The sequence below is a fragment of the Glycine max genome, chromosome 13 (assembly GCF_000004515.6).
Source record: "Glycine max cultivar Williams 82 chromosome 13, Glycine_max_v4.0, whole genome shotgun sequence".
In the NCBI taxonomy this organism is placed as follows: domain Eukaryota; kingdom Viridiplantae; phylum Streptophyta; class Magnoliopsida; order Fabales; family Fabaceae; genus Glycine; species Glycine max.
The window spans coordinates 30,271,904-30,292,254 of record NC_038249.2 but is presented as its reverse complement, the minus strand read 5'-3'; the positions used below and the strand labels follow the sequence as shown (position 1 = coordinate 30,292,254).

At 34.4% G+C, this 20,351-nt stretch overlaps 1 protein-coding gene across 2 annotated transcripts; it reads right to left on the bottom strand.

Annotated features, from left to right (window-relative positions):
* Positions 1–222: 222 nt before the first annotated feature.
* On the bottom strand, positions 223–15,894 carry LOC100783181 (E3 ubiquitin-protein ligase KEG). 2 transcript variants are annotated; one of them, XR_005887916.1, is made up of 18 exons: positions 15,325–15,894; positions 14,624–14,963; positions 11,342–11,707; positions 11,025–11,255; positions 10,709–10,834; positions 10,279–10,615; positions 10,039–10,196; positions 8,221–8,378; positions 7,920–8,041; positions 7,658–7,792; positions 6,272–6,396; positions 5,987–6,091; positions 5,199–5,432; positions 3,460–3,793; positions 3,185–3,373; positions 2,516–2,821; positions 565–1,863; positions 223–437 (listed from the first exon to the last, which is right to left on the bottom strand). XR_005887916.1 is itself a non-coding variant. In XM_026125057.2 (17 exons), the coding sequence occupies exons 1-17, from the start codon at positions 15,806–15,808 to the stop codon at positions 655–657; spliced, it is 4,959 nt and encodes a 1,652-aa protein (XP_025980842.2). In that variant the 5' UTR covers positions 15,809–15,894; the 3' UTR covers positions 223–654. The 2 variants fall into 2 exon arrangements, 1 of the variants encoding a protein (XP_025980842.2); XM_026125057.2 differs by having other exon boundaries at positions 223–1,863.
* Positions 15,895–20,351: the final 4,457 nt, after the last annotated feature.

Sequence of the window (20,351 nt, the reverse complement as noted above, 5' to 3'; positions counted from 1 at the left end):
TATTCTACAGAAATCTAATCCAGTCTTTCCCCAGAAACTTGACTTATTCACACGTAAGGAGATTTGCTGCAAGGAAACCATAAATTAAATATAGTAGTTGCATATGTCCAGAAAGTTAACCCCATTACTTGCTCAATGCTCAATGCCTATTAGTAGATAATAATGTGACTATGTGAGGTAAAAAGCGTTCGAATCCTTAATATTTTGTCAAACTGATATTTATCCATTGTAATAGAACAAATTTCATTCAAGAATTATTCAACTGTACAATAAAGTTTTATAAAAAAAATGACTGTGGAGTAAAATATTTGCAATATTATAAGCAAAAATATATATACCTCAAAAGTTATGAATATAAATGGTCTAATCTAAGAATAGATAAATAACTGTCCAAGCCAGCAAGCCAACTTTCCCTTCTAACTTCAGTCCTTTCACTCCTGCATATAAACATGAAGAAATCTGGTCAAAAGCAGTATTCCATCCTTCAAAAGTAGGTTATAGTCCAGAGCACATGTAGTTGCAAGGACCATAAAGCTATTCATTTATGAGGAAGTATCAACTTACTCCAAGAGTACTCTTTTGGAGTTACTCCTCATCCTTGTTCATTTTCTTGGCACAAATTCAAGCTTCCATGACCTCTTATGTATATAGACATCAATTTTCATCAAGGACAACATTAGCAGGGTCTCCTACCCAAGGCCTTCCTTCCCTCCACTGAAACTTTATTCTTACTTTGCCATTTGCATCTACTCCTACCACCCTTCCCTTACTGGCATGTGTCTCCATTCCCCATCCCCACCGTGGGGTCACCAATCCATCTTTGATCCTAACATTGTCTCCCACTCTAAATGGCCTAACCTGTTCCATTTCCCATGCTTCACATAGCCATAGCTTCTCCATAAAACAGAAAGCCACCCAGAGATTCTCATCTTCTATCCGATGCACCACTCCTATGCTTGAATGAGTCACCTCTCCCCAATGGTGTGTTGGGGTTGAAACCGATGCTTTAACCTTGACCCAGTCTCCAATGCAGAGCCTCTTCTCTTCCACCACCTCCACTTCTGATGGGTCCAACATCCATGCTCTTGATCCCTCAGGCGTGTATACTCGAAGCTTTCCATCAGCATCGATGGCTTGTATCGTTCCAATGCTCTCATGGGTGTGCCCGGACCACCCAAATCTTGGTTGCTTTACGTTAAGTTTTACTCTAACTTTCTGTTCAAGAAAGAGTTTGTGAACTCTTTCAAGATGGGAACTAGGTCCTACCCACTTTTCTTGTTCTCCACAAAAGGCAACATAAGTACTATAGTTCCATTCATCTCCTTCATACCCTAAGCCTTGTACCACACCAACACTACTTGGCCGAATTGAGTTCCAATCATTGGCATCATCTTTCAACCTCACCCACTCTCCCACTTCAAACATCTGTTCAATTTCCAGGTCTGCAGGGTCTCCTCTCCACAATCCTGGCAAACCAAAGAATGCCACCTTCACTTCTCCATCAGCATGAATGCCGGTTAAAAAGCCTCGAGATTCAGGCTGAGCTCCTCTCCAACCCCACCTTGGTTCCACCAAACCAGTTCTGAACCTAACATACTGCCCAACTTTAAAGCAAGGAACCTTTTCAACTTCAGTATAATGAGTCAACAACTTCAATTTACGGAAACAGCAAGCCAACTCCAAGTACCCAGAATCCTGTACACTATGCACAACAGCTATACTTCTAACACCATTCAAGTCATTGCTTGATCTGCTTCCCGGGCTTGGTTTTGAGCAAACCCAATCACCAACTTCAAATCCTGGAAGTTGTTCCACATCTCCAGGAGAAACCTTCCACAAGCTCTTCCTACCAGGGACCCTCACCTACAATGAAACCAACAAAATCATTTATGGCCAATAGTTTAATGATGCAATCACAAATAACCTTGTTACCAAAATGTTGTATGTGAAGTTTAGCTTTTTGAACACACAAGCAGTGGCCAAAATTTCATGTCAGTATAATTTTCACATCATGATGAGATCAGAAAAGAAATGCCAGCAAAGCTAGAAATGGAAAGCAGTTTTATAAGAATGTCTGATTCCTTATACTACAACTTTACATGTGAAAAGTTTTCTGACAAATTCCATAAATATCCTCAACTCTTAACCAACAAGCTACACCACTAGGATCAGATTGAATAAATAGGCAATCAATAATTTGCAGTCATGGTTCAATTTTGAGCTTGGCATCATTATAATTCAATAGACTCATAATCTATTTGAAGATTACAATAGGGTTTCTATTTGAAACTTCAACTTTAGCGTATAAGGTGAAAAAAATGAATTGAATCAGTCCACCCAAATTAGGTGAATTGAATCCATGTTAGAATATACTCCAATGAAGGCTAAATCCTAGGAATGTCTATATGGTTTTATAAGCTTTCTAGCAACAGTGGAAACTGTACTGGTTCCACTTTTATAAGTATGATATCTTGTGCAATTTTTTAATAAAAAAAAAGTAAATACATAACCTTACATTGAGAGCACCATCCAGATCAATTCTTGCTATTTTTCCAAAAGTAGAGGGTGATTCATTTGACCATCCAAGCCGTGGCTGGTTAACAGATGGCATCACACGTATTTCTTGCCCCGCCTCAAAATGGGGAACTTTCTCAACATCAGTGACTGAGCAAGGAAAAAGCTTACTCCTGAAGCAAAAGGCAATACCCATATCGCCATCCTCCTCCAAGCTATGAATTACTCCAATGCTGTTTCTTGTAACATCCTCCCATCCATATCTTGGAGCAGACACTGAAGCTTTAACTCTGACCCAATCTCCAACCTGCAGTTGGACAAAATAACAAATTAAATAAAGTTGATCATATAACATCTCAGAATATATGAGAAGAAAACTTAAGGGTTTGTTTTACTTTGAGAAAAAAATTTCCTTTTTCATTTCCAGTTTTAACTGTTAATTATAAAATTGATGCCTTATTTTCAATTTGTTCCCTGTTCTTAAGATTTGTACAGGAGATAGAGAAAAAAGAAAGTTGTTTTAACTGTTTCCCATACAAATCTTTAAAAACAACAAAACAGATTGAAAACAAAGTTGCAGTTTTGTGATCAAAGGTGAAAACAGAAAACATTTTCTCAAGGTAAACAGGCCCTAAATTGTTAGATAAAGGTCAACAACAAGAATTACCACCTTAAAATCTTCCACCTTCTCCATGTCTGATGGATCTGCTTGCCATGGAACAGGTCGGTTTGGTATATCTATTATTAAGAGACCATCACCCTCAATCTCTCTTATTTTTCCAACGCTATGATGTGTCTCACCTCCCCAAGCATATCTAGGTTCTGCAACAGATCGCTTCACGCATATCCGATCACCAATCTGTAAGATAAAAATTTGTTTATGCAACTCATGCAGGAGAAAAATAAACTGTCATGAAAGGGAAATTAGACGAATTTGTTTCTTACCCTAAAAGGGACAACCTGCTCAACCTCCTCCGGTTCACAATGCCATGGAGTTGGAAGATAACTCAGTTCTATTAACAGACTACTGTCTGGTCTGATACAATATACAATGCCGATGCTTCCTGGTGTCACAGATCCTAATCCATACTTTGTAGACGTAAGAAAAGGACGAATGCGAACCCAATCTCCAACCTTGAATTCTTCAACCCGTTCCATCTCTCCTGGATCAGCTTTCCATCCTCTGGATTGTCCAGGAAATCCAACTCGGATGATCCCATCATCATCAACACATAATACTGTCCCAATGCTGTCACGAGACTGCCCAGGCCAACCAAACCTGGCATAGATAATTAGTCATTAATATCACTCAAAAATGAGTGCAAGAAACGCAGACATATGTCATACACAAGGCACTAGATAATAAAATCTATATAGTTAAGCATAGGTGATAGGTTGTTCTCTATTCTCTCTGTCTTCTGCACAAAAAGCCTTACTCCTGTGTTTAAAATAAAAATGAGAAGAAAATACATATCAGAGTATTAAGACATGAACCAAAAAAGAAGAGAAAAAGCATACAAAGGTTCCACCCAATTAATTGGCTCTCCAGTTCAATGCAATATCCTTTAAGAACCACCACAGGAGCATGGTTTCTTCAAGGAATGCCATATATCCAAGCAAATGAAATATAATCTACACGGATGAAGCACAGGACTTGCTCACTAGAGTACTCTATCTGCACATTTTATTTTCAATATTTTTTTTCTTCCATAATCTCATTTGGTCCCCCACTAGCCAGACTTTACTACTCATGATCGCTATCTGGAATGTAAAGACTGCCTGCATTACATCTTGAACTAACACAAATGATCTGCATTAAGAAAAAAGGCCAAATATACATCATTTATAGACATCATATGATGTTTTAGGAAGTGCTTGGCCTAATTTATTTTGGGTTTCTCTTCTCCTTAAAAAGAGAGGCTGGACTCAAACAGAATTCTAAGAAAATGAGCTTTTAAAAAAGCAGAGTTTTTTTCCCCCTAAAATAAAGAAAACTTAGAAACCTGATTTTAGGAGCTTTTAGCTTCTACTTCCCCTCTGCCTTTATTCCAAAACCCAAAGTCCAAGAACACACTACCTAAGGAATTTTAACCAAAAAGTAACTTTTAAGTTTAAAAATTAAATAATTATCACAGCCTTTTAAATTTAAAGATCTTATTTTTAACGTCCATGTTTTAAAGTAAATTCTGAGCTCTAAGAAAGGAAATCCAAACGCAGTATTAAATGCTGATTAGCTTGGAAGCTTTGATTTAAGCACTTATACCAATTGATAAGAGCCTTAGGAGAATCACACCACAAAGGCTAGCAACTGTAGTTGGAGAACCCAAGGCCTTATAAACCCAACACTTCCACTGTGTGACTCGAGTCCCATACCTTGCAATTGGATCCAAATATGACCTCTCCAATCTATTTAAATTATTTAAAGGATCATAGAAATCCCTCCAACAGAGGCATGAATACAAAGAAGCCATTATATTATATAATGTTAGGATTAAGAACATATATAATGCTTAGTATTGGATGTTACTGACTCATGGATGATTGGTGCTAATTAGTTCTGATTTAGAAGACGGTTCCTCTTGTAATTACTACTGTCAATAATATAAACATATGCATGTACTGATGATAATTCACACATACTTTTCCTCACTTATATTTGATGTAAGATTTATGTGGAAACAAACCTTGGCTTTTTTACATCCTCTTTAAGCTGCACATGTTGTCCCCTGTCTAATGGAATGACTTTTACAACTTCATTGGCTAAAACATTATAATCTCCAGAACAAAATGAAACAATGAGATTATCTTTGTCTGGAACTCTTTGCACAAAGCCCACCTGCTTCTGCCGATCACCTTCCCACCAATTTGTTGGAGTTATGGAAGTTTTTCTAAACTTCACCCAGTCTCCCACTTCAAATCTAAAACAATAAACAAAAATTATAAAAAATATTAGTTGGATGTGGTTAGAAAATGAATATGATATCACATCTATTGAATGACTTTTACAACTTCATTGGCTAAAACACATCTAAAACAAAAATTAAAAAAATATTAGTTGGATGTGGTTAGAAAATAAATATGATATCACATCTATTGAATTTATGGGGCTTAAGGTAGGAAGGGAAGGAAAGAGAAAAAGAAGGAGCTAAATTGTATTGTTTTCTCTGTAAAGGTTCTTGATAGTATTCCATTAGGTTACAAACACTGGCACTTATTTATACTACGAATTAGGTCACATACAGGTGTAGTTCTACTAGTGCAAAAGCACACTAAGTCAATAAAATCTGAACCCTAATAAATGTGGAAAATAATGAAATTAGGAAACAACTCCCAAGATTTCTTCCCGAATTAGAGAAGATAATAATTTCACAAAAAATTCTAAAGATTTTCTACAATATTCTAATTCTAAGATATACAATTAAGATATTCCAAGGACACTATATAAGAAAAATAGAAAATAATGCTTCCTCACATTGTAGGAGAGAGACAAACTCCTTTCTTCATGAGTGCCTCCATCAGATCTTCAGATATCCATTCTCGGGGAAGGACCTCCAAGACATCAAGAAGAGTCTTGCCACTGTAATAAAATGTAACTCTATAATTAATAGGAGAGGCTTTCTTTGGAATGGAAAAATGAAAGTTGCCAAAATTTTCTAAAATGATACTAGATGGACAAAAGTTTTTCAGATGGTTAAAAATGAAAAAAACAAATGTGATCAAAATCTAATGAGAATGAATTCACTAAGCTGCAACTTGCCTGTGGTTTCTGACTAATACATCAGCATTAGGATTCCCAAGCATAAGAATGAGCCAATCAAGATTTTCACGTATCATTTTTGCTGTTTCTGCTGCTATATGGAAAGAAGTATTACCATCATCATCCTGAGACAAAATAAACAGCTTAGAACTTTAAATCACAAACATAATAGAAAAAACCTTACTTTCAGAAGATAGGAGGGATGTCAACTTTCAAATATTTCTAGCAAGTAACAAATTTTAGTTAAAAAATAAATTCCACCCTATTTATCTTTTTTCATGTACACAAGCCAGCCTAAAATGTAAAAGATAGATAAGATAAAGACAACAATAAATCAAATGGGTAAAAGGTAGATTTAAAGTTTATGCAATTTTCATTTTTCAATGATAATACAAAAGTTTCTAGTAACAATTCAACCCCTGAACTTTGGCTAACTATTCAGGAGTTGAAGTGAATGGTGAGGTTTCATTTGTAAAACTTCATACTCAAGAAGTTTGGCGCAATCTAAAAACTGTCATTGAGAAGATTTTAGTTCCAGTCAAGTGCCACTCATGAGTGCTACCATACTGCAACTGCCTAGTTGTCAATTTTAGAGCACACCATAAAATGTTATGAACCAACTCTTCGTTTTTTAGAATTTATGCACTAACTTTTAGAAGAGGATAAACCTCAAATTAGTAAACTGCAATTTATCTGAAAGATTAAATGCCTGTAATGAAAGCAAACACTAAACTTTCAAGTTTCAACTATATCAGTAGATCTCTAATATTCCCAAACAGATGACAATAGTATAAACTTAGAGAAACTTCAATATTCCATTCTGAATTTTAAACAGCATAAGCAACCTTTTGAGTTCTAATAAGAATCATGTCCCTAAGATTTGTCAGTCCCCCAACCATTTATAACATTATAAATCAACATTAAGCTTAATTTACTCTGTGACGAAGAGGCAGGCTACAGTGTACTGGAGATTGAACCAGTTTTGTTAAATAGTGGCCATGGCACCGTGATGGCAGAATAATGTGGCAGATTTTTTGCCAACAGCCATAGGAAATTTAAGGGAGGCCCACCAAGGAGTCACAATGGCGTGTTTATATGGGGGAATTTCGGCTTTACGCCATTGATAACACTGGACTGAAGTCACTGAACTCAGCAACCAATCAGTCAAATGATAAAGTTAAACTCCAAATCTACTATAGACAAATAATAAAAGCATTTGAGTGTGACAAAAATCAAAAAGAGGAAAAAAAGAAATCAGATCAAAGCACCAAATCTTCATTTTCAAACAATCCAATAATAAGAGATATGAAGCTTAGTATTTATATTTATTACTACACTTCATGTAATACTGTACTGAAACAGTAAATTCGGAACTTGAATGAAAACCTGCAAATTACAATCTGCCCCAATAGATAGAAGTAGTTCAACACATGACTTAGCTCCCCTAGCTAAGGCTATGTGAAGAGGAATGCCATTGTGCATATTGCGAATGTTCAAATCAACACCAGCAGCAAGAATAACCTACTCAAAACACACAAAAAAAGAACTTAGTTAACATTAGATACAAAAGGCACATACTTCAGATACCAACATGATATTGAATATTGATGGATATTTATTATTCTAATGAAGAATCTGGTTTACTCACCTTAACTAATTCAACATTGTCAGTCATAACAGCTGTATGCAAAGCTGTCCACCCATGCTGTGAATCTTGAGCATATGGATCTGCTCCAGCAGCAAGCAATATCTGCACCAATTCTCTCCCCTCTATATTTGGCATGAGCAAACAAAATCAGATGACTTAACTATTGAATAAAACAGAAGCTTTATTAATTATTACCATAAATAAGGAATAACTAGATTTGAATAGAAAACTACAATAGCTCAATCAAAAGACACGACAAATGTTAAAATCTTTATCAACCAATCCTCCCAAATCTACATACCACTTTCATGATCTTTCTTAGAGGCAGCAGCCATGCACAAAGCAGTGCCCATAGGGCTTGGGATGTCAACTGATTCAGCAATCTCATCAGAAGTTGCAATTTCAACCCATCTTTTTACAACGGCAACATTCCAAGTTGCCACACACAAGTGCAGCGGTCTGCAACATCAAAAGTGTAAAACTAGATGATCACATATGCATGCAAGGCAAAATGATATCTAAATTTGAACACCCACACAATAACCAGAAGCATTTAAAATGTTGCAATCCAAGATAGAATTTCTAACATAAATTCCAACAAATGACAAAAATTAAACACTCAAGAGCTTAAAAACTAACCCCAAAAATTACGATAAAAAAAAAAAGAAGAAGCAATACCCTTTAAAATTAGCTTAAATACAAGCTCCAGTGGTATTTAATTTGCTATAATATGATTGACTTACAGCATTTGCTTTCTGTTCCCTAGTAGCAGTAGTAAAGAATGGATTCGTTACTGAAAATATGAAAACATGTTATTATCTTTACTACTCAAATAAGGACAAAGAAGAGATGGCCTGGTTTACTCAAACAGGAATAACCACCTTTTTAAAGTCTACCCATCAGCAATATCACAGTGCAGAAATCTTGTATTGAAGGCTATTCAAAGTAAAAGAATAAACTACCATCTTTCACATCTAGAAACCATGCCTTTAGCCAGGATATATTATGTATCAGGCCCAACTTACTCATCAGGAAAAACAAAATAACTGACACATGTATTGAAACTCAAGCTTCACAAAAAGGCATTTGTAAAAGTATACTCCTGAATATCTATATCTATCGGTATAATCTAGCACGCAGGAAAACCAAATGGAATTAACACCAACTTAATAATTACTTTATACAAAACAAAAATAGTCTAGTGACAAAAAATAAGAACCATGTAGATCTATATTCTCTATGCAAGATGGTTGTCATGTGAAACAATGATCATATTCATATATTTGGTTATACTGAAACTTAATTACAAAAATTACTGTAATCATATAAGAGCATTACAATATGATGTCTCTTTTTTTTTTGCCTTTTTGCTCACAAAAGCTAACACTAAACAGTCTCAAAATAGGCAACTGGAACCTAATGACAAGGGACTATTGTTTATACCTAGATAATGCACAGAAGATGCAAAAAATTAGGAAAGAGTTGTGTGCCTGTGTTAGGGGGAAACCAACCACCTGTTAGTTCAGCAATCAGACTTCAGAGAACATACATCAATAAATAACTATCTATTGAAAAAGTAAGATCCATGCCACTAAGTTTGAAGATAAGAGAACTATGGGAAGACAACAAACTAAATTTGGAATCAATAAGACAGTATCAGCCAGCAAATTAGAAAGTTTTTCATGGAATCAAAATTCAGAAGGAACACACCATAATGAAGAGATAACAAGAATAAACATCACTTATCGAAGATTATTGAGCATTCACAGCAATAAATCATTATACATAAAGGAACTTAGAGAAATATATTGTCATTCTGTTCAATTTCAATCCTAAATTGTGTTCAATTGTACAACTAGCTAAGAAAACACAAGAGTGGTTCGTAGTAATTTTATCAAGCTAAGGTGCATGTTTCAACACAAGTAAGCCTTTCCATACTAGAGAAAAAGACATGCAGTGGACTGAGACAGCTAAAGTGCATGTTTCACATTGATTATAGGATATGCAAAATTGAGTAAGATCAGTTTCTTTCCGTACCTATATAGTTCTAGACTGATTGACATGCTTGGAAAACACATTTTAAGCTAAAAACAAAAATTGATGGGATATCTATACTTACGTCATATTCTTTGAATTCAAGATGGCCATTGATCTACTGCCCCCATTTTCCAGTATCACAAGGGCACAGTCAGTGGACTTCTTGGCAACTGCTCTATGCAGGACAGATTCACCTTCATCATCCACTGCATTAGGATCAGCTCCAGCTAATAGTAATTCCTGTTATTTTACCACAAATTTATATGAATATAGCTCTAGTAAATACAAAGGCTCAACTAAATATGATTCAAGTAAAACATACTCGCATGCATTCTGGTTGGCCATGATGTGCACAAACATGAGCAACAGATGGGCCAAAGCCATCTCTTAATTGTGATCTCACATTAGCACCTCTTTTGATAAGACTACGAACGCATTCTGGGGATCCAGCAGCTAATGCATAAACAAGAGGAGGATCTCCATCTTTGTCCAAGACGTCAACATTTGCCTCTTCATTCTCCAAAATTGCCTCAACAAGTTCTGCACTGCCACGTCTACAAGCCAAGTGGAGAGCATTTTGTCCATCAGCATTTTGAGCTTCCAATAGAGAAGATAGGTAGTTGTTGCCATAATCTGATGCAGCCTTGAAAAGAAGTTCTCTGTGCAAAAATTATAAAGAAAAAGAATGAATTGCAAAATTCAAATGAAAGCTAGCTCAAGGAAGGTTGTTTGACTTTGGTGCACCAACTAACCTAACACTTCTGACATCCCCCTGAGATACACGTTGATGAAGATGGAATGGGTTTTGATGAGAAACTTCAAATTCAGACAGAGGGGGCAACTCCATCACATTTGATGAAAAGCTTTTAACAAAGTCACTGTATTTACAGAAATATATAACATGTATAAGACAATTGTTGGGCATCTCTATGACAACTGCAAATTTGGTTCATTTACACACCACACATCAAAAACTATAAATAGGTTACAATTTGACTGCTCAATCAGATGCCACAAAACCAGCATAGAAGATACAAGTCATGGATAATTATAATGTACAGGGCTTACTTATCAGGGCTTGCAGGAAGGCTGTGCGGTATTCCCTGCAAATGACGGAGAAATATTGCTAACATTGCAGTAAAACTAGGCCTTTTAGATGGCTTGAACTGCAAGCACTCTCCAATCATCCTCCACAAATCACTAGGTATTCCACCACCAACAACACTGGCATACTGTGGAGGCAGTTTCTTGGCCTTGACAACTGCTTGATAAATTTCCTCCGAACTTAAACCAGCCCAGCTGCACAAGCATAGAATTTTCCATATGAAACTCTAGAAAACCAGAATGTAAAGAAGAAAAATTGAATGATGAGTTGATCCACGTACGGAACAAAACCCGTGCACATCTCCACCAGTGTACAACCAAAACTCCAGGCATCAGACTCTGCTGATATACCTATTGCATCATCCCAGAACAAATTTAATGACTTCTTCACAGGTTGCCCCCAAGCCTCTGGAGCTGCATAATGTGGACTGAGCACTGTACATTCCATACATGAGTGGGTGTTTGAGGACTCACACTCTGGTTGGCCCTTCCAACAGGAATGCTTCTTCAGAATAGCAGCAAGCCCATAATCAGAAACCACTGCATGGCCATTTGAATCAAGAAGAAGATTGGATGGTTTTATATTCATGCAAACAACACCTGCAGCATGTAACTCAGCAATCCCTCGCGCAATGTCAGCCCCATATCTACATCCGGCAAAATTTGATGACACTATTCATACTTCATAGTTATCATAGGCAATTGATATACAATAAGAGAGAACTCAAATTTCATGGAAATGGCTTTTAAACTGCCCATATTGCATAAATAAGAATTAAGAAAAGCAAACCATCAAGTCATAGATAAAACGGTTCAGGTGAGACGTTTTCAAATTTCAACACAATTTTAATCAAATAATTCAATCTTCTCTTGGTTTTTTTGTTTATGAAAACAGAAAAAGCAGAGGCAGAACGCAGTTAACTGAAACTTCTGATACTAAACCCAGTCTGGATGATCATTGAGATACAGTGTTGCTCCATACACACGTTAGCATTGACCAGCATATACACATGAATATACCAGAATGTGGTTCATCATATTTATAACTTGTGACATTGGCAATAGTACTCATCAAACCAATCTAGATAAATTGAACTAATCAAGCATGAAAATCAGCAGGTTTCTTTTCTATTAGTATGTATCAAGTTCTAGCAATAAATTTCTTGCCACAACCTTACCAAAGAAACCTCATAGGAAAAGGAAATAAATTGCTACAACCAGAAATTTGATTACAGAATAAAAACAATAAAACAGTGTTTGTTAGTACAACCTCAGAATGCTTGAGTACGTTAAACATATCTATTGCCTTGATTTCATAATTTTTAATCATATACATAGTCTATAATATGTTAACACAGAAAGGGGTCTAACACGAAAAGCTCCATGTGTATACTATGGGGGGCAGAATCACCCTTATTAATTTTGTTCTCTCAGCCTTACCTATCTACCTTCTATCCTTCTTTAGGATCCCCAAAAAAGTGGTGCACAAAATCGTTTCCATTCAGAGAAATTTCCTTTGGGGAGCTCACCAAGAGGCCAGAAAGATTCCTTGGGTAAAGTGGGATATTGTTTGTCTTCCTAAGAGCCAAGGGGGCCTAGGGATTAAAGATTTATCTTTATTTAATGAGGCTTTACTTGGTAAATGGGGATGGCAGTTGGCAAATGATCATAACCAACCTTGGTCTAGAATTTTAACTTCGAAGTATGGTGGATGGAAGGAGCTGATTTCTGGTGGAAGGAGACATATCAGCTCTCAATGGTGGCAGGACTTGAAGATAATCTTTCAGCAGCAACACAACAATTGCCTTAGTGATAATTTCAAATGGAGAGTGGGTACGGGGTCCAACATCAGGTTCTGGAAGGATATATGGCTAGAGAACAATTGTGATCTCCAAGGAAGATACCCCCAATTATATGTTATTAGTAAACAGCAGCATTCTTCAATTAGTTCCATGGGAGACTTTGTGGAGGGCAGATGGGAATGGAAGTTATCATGGAGAAGGGATTTTTTTGATCATGAAATACAAATGGTAGCTGATCTTCTAGCGGAGATTGATTCTGCTCACTTAAACCAATCCAACAGGGATATCCTTTGGTGGAAGCCAGACCCTAATGGATTATTTTCAACAAGAACTGCCTACAAAGTGCTGCAGGAGACTCATCATAGTATTAGTCAAGACAATGATCTTAACACTATGTGGAAGTTGAAAATCCCTCCAAAAGTGAGTGCTTTTTCTTGGAGACTCCTCAAGAACCGACTCCCTTCTAGGGACAATCTCAGAAAGAGACAGGTCACAATGCCTTCCTATAGCTGTCCCCTTTGTGATCATAAAGAAGAATCGGTCGACCATCTTATGTTCAAATGTGTTATGACAAGGAACCTTTGGTGGGAGCCATTGAGTTGGGTTAATAGAGTGGGTCCTTTTTCCATAGACCCAAAGAATCACTTCTTACAATTCACTCAATGGAGTAGCAAAGCTAGTACAAACAGAAGATGGGAATTTCTGTGGTTAGCCCTGTCCTTCTCCATTTGGCATTATAGAAATGCCATGATTTTCAAGAACCAGCCTTTTAATCCTGAAAAGGTCATGGATGATGCCCTGTTTCACACTTGGTCATGGCTAAAATATGTTGAGAAGGACTCCCAACTGCACTTTCATTCTTGGTCAACCAATTTACAGGATGTTTTTTCCTAGAGGGGTTGGGCTTGTTGTACTCTGGGGGCTGCCTTCGATTTTCCCTAGAGGGGTTCTCTTTGTATCTTTCTTGCCTTTATCTTTGTATCTTCAGTACATCTAGTACTGAATTTCTTTTATAATATATACTATTGATTTTTGCAGTGCAAAAAAAAAAGATACTTAAAAACTTAAGTTTATAATATCTATTTACTTACATTTTTATCAACTCAACTTTATAATGTATAACTATATAATTAGAATTTCAAACCGAATTCAAGGTCCGTCATAAAAAGATTAATATAAATTTTTACCACACAACATATCTACAAATTATATTTTTTTTCTATTTATTTATAACTAATAATCATATCCATGGTTGTCAAGCAATATAACAACAATTAAAAGACAAAAATCACTTGTAGTAAACTCCAACAGTTTGTCTCCTTAAAATAAGAAAACTGTAAGTATTGGATTTTCCTACAATAGTAAAAATCTTTTATATTTATTTGCACAGATTTTAAACTCTAAAACTAAACAATTTGTAATATATGACAATTTATGACAGGATGACACTGTACAAAACATTTAAAGTATTTCAATTAATTCAATTTTACTTATAAAGAGAAGCAAAAAAAAAAAAACAAACATAGGACTTCATTCAATTTTAATTTTGAAAAAACAAAAGCAACAAATTTTCAATTATATGAAATTGACAGGTTATATTTGGATCGCATTATGAAAAACTTTTACCCTGCAAGTGTGCACTTCAATTAATTCAATTTTAGTTTTAATCATAAAAAAGCAACCAGAAACAAACAAAACAAAAAATTCATGACTTCATTCAACTGATTGAATTTTAACTATAAAAAACAAAAGCAACAAAACCTTAGGACTTGCTCCAAAGTGAGTCTGCCTTCATTGCGTTGCATCTCCGACTGAATGGACCCGTTACACCTATCCATGACAAGCCACAACCCATCACCAACTCTCACTGCCCCATGAAACGTGCACACATTCCTACACCACATCGAACCCCTTTGCAAAAGCTCAAGCTTCTCCATCACCAACTCCATCTCCTCCACCGCCTCTACCTTCTTCACCGCCACCTTCCGCCCTCCACCACCCATCACCGCCGTCCACGTCTCCACGCCCGCCCTCCCGCCCTCTCCAATCCGCCGCACCAGCCTCAATCCTCCACCACCGTTCCGCCACAGTACTTCATCGTCTGTCAGACAGATCCAACAACAACTTTGAAGTAAGTGAGAACTAAAACAATTTTTTTTTTTATTTTAAACGAAAGAATTACATATTGAGCTGTTTTTTATATAAATAAACCACGCAGGTATCTCTTCTAAAATGGCGGATAAAATTATTATAGACAATAAAAATTTCCCTCCAAATATTTATGATAATTGGATATTTAGAACACGAACTCAAAACATCTAATTAAGCCGATTTGATCAACACACACTCCATAGTATACATATGGAGCTTTTTGTCAAACGTAGGTAGGCTTTTTTGCTTTATACAAAATTACAAATATTTTATTTTTTTTGGTTGATGCTAATTAGCTTGAGTTGCCTTACCTTTTAGGTAGCTCCGATAGTCTTGGTCTTGATCTGGATCTTCGTCTTCATCATCGGTGTAATCGAAATCGAAGTCGAGAACGGACCTGACGGCGTTAGAAGAAGACGGCGAGCGGAGGAGCGCGAGGACGGGGAAGTTTTTCGGAAGCGCGTGGACGGAGTTTCCGACGGAGGACACGTGGCGGCAGCGGGGACACGTCAGCGTGGTGTCGGTTGAGGCGGAGAACATTCTGGAAAGACAGTCCCGGCAGAAGCCGTGGCCGCATTGGAGAAGAAGTGGGACCCGCAGCTCCTCGTCGTAGCGGGTTTGGCAAACGGAACAGAACGGCTCTCTGGTTTTCATTCTTTCGAACCAAAGTTGAACTTTGTTTTTGAAATGGCGAAGAAAAACGGTGGGTGGTGGTGGAAAATGGAGAAAGAGTTGACAGGAGAAAAAGAAACCAGTTACTTTGTTGTTTGCATGAAAGAGCAGATAAAAAAACATTTGATGCTAAACCATTAATAATTTCTCTTAAATATTCCTTATTTTAATCTTAATTTATTTATAATCTATACCTAATATAAAAAATAATTATTTTATTTGGGGTTTTTTCTTCTAAATATTTTTTTCTTTAATTATTATTGTAACTTATATCTTTCAAAAGAAATTACACTCAATTACTTGTATAGATAATTTTTAAATTCAAACAGTTCTTGAAATAATAATGATAATAATTTTTGTATGTTTTTAAGAGTTTTTAATCATTTTATTTTTTAATATATACTTTTATAAACTAAATTTCAATATTTTTAGTTAATTATCAATAAATTAAAATATTTATTATTATATATTTAAAATATAATTTATATTAAATATATTTATTTATTAAATTTTAGTTATATAAAATAAATATTTTATCGTATACATTATATAGGCTAAAATATTGGTATTTTCGGTCTTTATTTCATTTTGGTTTTTTCAGTTTAGTTTCTTAAATTTATAAGATTACTCTAGTTTTTTCATCAAATTTGATACTAATCTTGTTGGTCTTTTGTTGATGCGGAACACTCTCATATGACATGATAAAAATAATTTAAAAAATTATGATGAAACTTTTTAAATTTGAGGGATTAAATTGAAAAAGAACCAAAATGTATTTTAATTTTTTTTAGCAATGCTATGATTTATGAAAGTGTACTACACGAATGCAAGCAAGACTAACCAACGCGTTTAAACAATATTAGATAAATATTAAATTAAAAAAATGGAAGATAAGAACTTTGACAAAAGTCAAAGACAATTGGTATTATATGCTTATTATATACAGTTTTGGTGTGCATGAAGATTGAAATGGTACTGATAAGTAATTTCGTGATTTGTTTTTCCTTAGCTTTTCCAAGTTTCAACCATTTTCAATTTCCTGGATTGGCTAAGCAGCTAAGGTGGGTAGGAGTTGACTTTGAATTTTGCAAGTTTGAAAGGGTTGGTTTACTTTAGCATTTATTTTTTATTTTTATGGGAGCTTATATTATTATCTGGATTTATTTTTTGGGTACAATATCAGTTTGATTTGACAATAAATATTTTTTTAGTTTAATTTTCATGTATTATTGGTGTATAAATTTTTATATTATAAATCAATTTAATTTTTTTTAAGTATAATTTTAAAATAATTATTATATAATTCAATAAATTTAATTTACATAATAATATGAGGTGAGATAACAGTATAACAAATTGTATATTATATATATATATATATATATATATATATATATATATATATATATAAATTTTGATTGCCCAGTTGTGTGTATATTCTAATTAAATTTATATTTTTAAAACTGTTACTAGTGCAACATTATAAACTTATGAATTTAAAAGAATTAATTGATTTGATATTCAAATTTTAATAATACTAGAGATGTAAAGAACATAATTTTTTAAATATTATTTCCTAGGCATTCTTTTTTTTTTTTTTTGGATTCCTAGGAATTATTCATTTACTACACTCTTGTCGATTTTGAAGTAAAGGCGCGTCAAATAAAATTTCATAAAAATTAGTCAGATATTTTTTAACTATAAATTGATTATATAATAAAAGACTTCGCCAACCAAACAAGACATCGACTTGCTCGTTTAGATGATGCCTCCAACTTAAGCAAGAGAAAAATTCACCCAAAAAAAAAAAAAAAAACTTAAGCAAGAGAAACAGAAAACGCGTCTTGTGTTCTCCCATTGAATCATCAATCTTCAATTTTATTTTACTTTTTGATACACGCCAATGTTCAACATTTATTGGTTCTTGACCTTGATTTTGTGGGGAAAACAAATATGTGTTACGATAATTATTATTTTTTTACTTTTAAAAGTTGATAATTTTGATCTTTTATTTTAAAATAAAAATTTTTAATTTTTTTAATTTCATAATTTTAGTTTTTTTATTTTAAAATAGTTAATCTCTTACTTTAATAAAATTTGATCATTCCTTCAAACTAAAAGTGTTGATCATTAACATCAATTATGATATAGATTAAATGACTTATCTTATCTCACATTATTAAATTTAGATTACATTAAATTAATTTCTTATCAATTAATATTTTTTAAATTTGATGGACTACAGATTTTATAGAATTAAAGAACTAAATATCTCTATTTAAAAAGAGAACCAAAATTATATTTAAATCTACTTTTAAACAAAGCAACCTTAGAAAGTAAATTTCATATATTGTTTAATTGTTTTTTATGTAAAATTATGTTATAATTGAAGAATTCTCTTCTTTCTAGCATTCGATACAATTGACGGCTGTGGGTATCATAAGGGAAACAAGACTTCTAGGAGCAAAACCATCAAATACTCCGTGAAGCAAAATCATCATTTGGGTATTGTGGAAGGATCAAAATTTTCTCATCCTGATCAATATACAGGGTTGGTGGGATGTTTCATTTACTTTGTTTTACTATACCAAAATTGTCTTATTGTGTTCGCATATTGTCTCAGTTTATGCAGCAACCTAGACAAAAGCATTGGGAGATTGCATTGTGAGTAGTTCTATTAGGGCAATAATTGTAGGGTTATCCGCTAGAGACTGCTCTACCTACTCTACACTAATTCATCTAATTTAAGATATTTCATTTTCATACCGAAAACATTACAATGTTGTCAATAGGTAGACAAACTTGCAACAGTCTAAATATCAGAGCCCTACACTTGGCTACATCATAGCCTTGAAGGAAAGATAAATACAAACGGATAAGTCCAAAATATTATTCAAACATAACCTAGAAACTTCTTAAGCCTTGGGGTGTTACGAGTGGGCCTAGACGAAATGGGCTTGCTATCAAGTTCACTACTTAAAGGGAAATTTGGGGCAAGGTGTGCTCATTGAGTAGAAATCGTGATCTACAAATTCACTAGTTAGCGTGATTCAGATTGGGGAAATTGTTCTATTACTTACAGGTCTGTCTTAGGATGGTTCATTCATCTGGGTAACTCTCCCATTTCATGGAAAACAAATAAGCAACACACGATTTCACGCTCATCCGCTAAAGTTGAATATTGTTACATGGTATAAACTATCTATGAGTTGAAATGGTTAAAGAAAATTCTTCTTGACATTGGTATCTCACATTCTCAACCTATGCATCTTCATTGTAATAGCCACCAAAAGTTCAATTTTTCCTAAGCATACCAAACATATACTAGTTGATTGTCATTTTGTTCGACATGGAATTCTAAAGGACCTATTTTATATGCCTCTACCACTGCCCACTTGACTTGTGTACTCACCAAAGCACTTGGTCTTACTCAATATACTTCATTATTGCACAATTTGGGTATTTGTGATTTGCAGCATACTACAACTTGAAGGAGGTAATAAGATTATTTGTACATAATCTTACTCGTTTATATATCATTCATGTAACTGTAAAGAGATTAACCACAAAACAATATTATTATTTTTTAAAATTATAATTATTTAGGATGTGTTTGGTTTGTATTTTCATTTTCTATTTTCATTTACTGTTTTTATTTTTTGAAAACTGTTTTCATTTTCAGTTAAAATATTTTCAAAAATCCAATCAAACACATTTCCATCACCATTTTCTGTTTTCATTTTCAATGAAAACAGAAAACAACCAAACCAAACACCCCTTACTGAGTGAGTATAATGTAATAGGAAGTGGAGATATAGGAATATGAAAATAACTCATAACAATTATCATATCAACTATTAAGATTAAAAAAATGATTAATGTCACTTATAATTCATTATATTTCATAGTTGTTTCATTTTAGTATATTAAGGTTAAAAGGTTTCACCTGGTTCTTTAAAGTTTTTAAAATGCCTCATTTTCCTCCTTTTCATGAAAAACATTTTAAAAAATTAATAGAGTTGTATAACATGCCCGTGTAATTGTTGAGTAGAATGTTGATATGGCAAGGCTTTTAAAACGATGTTGTTTTGAACGATGCCTTTTTGTTTGCAAAATAAGAAACCATTGGAAGGAGAAATGACATTCTGACGTGGGGCAGAAATGGAAGGAAACCAAGGGTTCTTGCGAGCAAGAGTTAGACCTAGGGCATGTGATCGTTGTCGGATTTTTATCAGTGTTGCCTTCTGCAGCTATTCCCGACGTTGTTGTTGTCATCAGAGCTATGTCATTCGTGTTGTTGTTCTTTTGGTGTTATAAATTTTAGAGTGCCATGTTTGTATGTGTGCACCAAATGAAGTTAAATATTCATTATCATTTAATATGAGTTGTGCTATGTTCTATGTGTTTTCTGTAGGTTATTGTACTTTGCTCCTTAGATATTGTGGTCTTCATAATGAATCATTGTTTCAATTGAATGGTGTACCATGGTGGTAAATTATGTAGAGGCGATAATAATTTGGAATTTATGGATTTTGAATCTCTTTGGAATTTGCATTGAGGATATGTGGTCGTATTTTTTAGATTTTGTGAATGTTAAGGGAACTGAATTGTCCAAAAAGAGTTGTATTATGGTATCGATGTGGTGGGGAGGTCTTGAGTGTTGGTT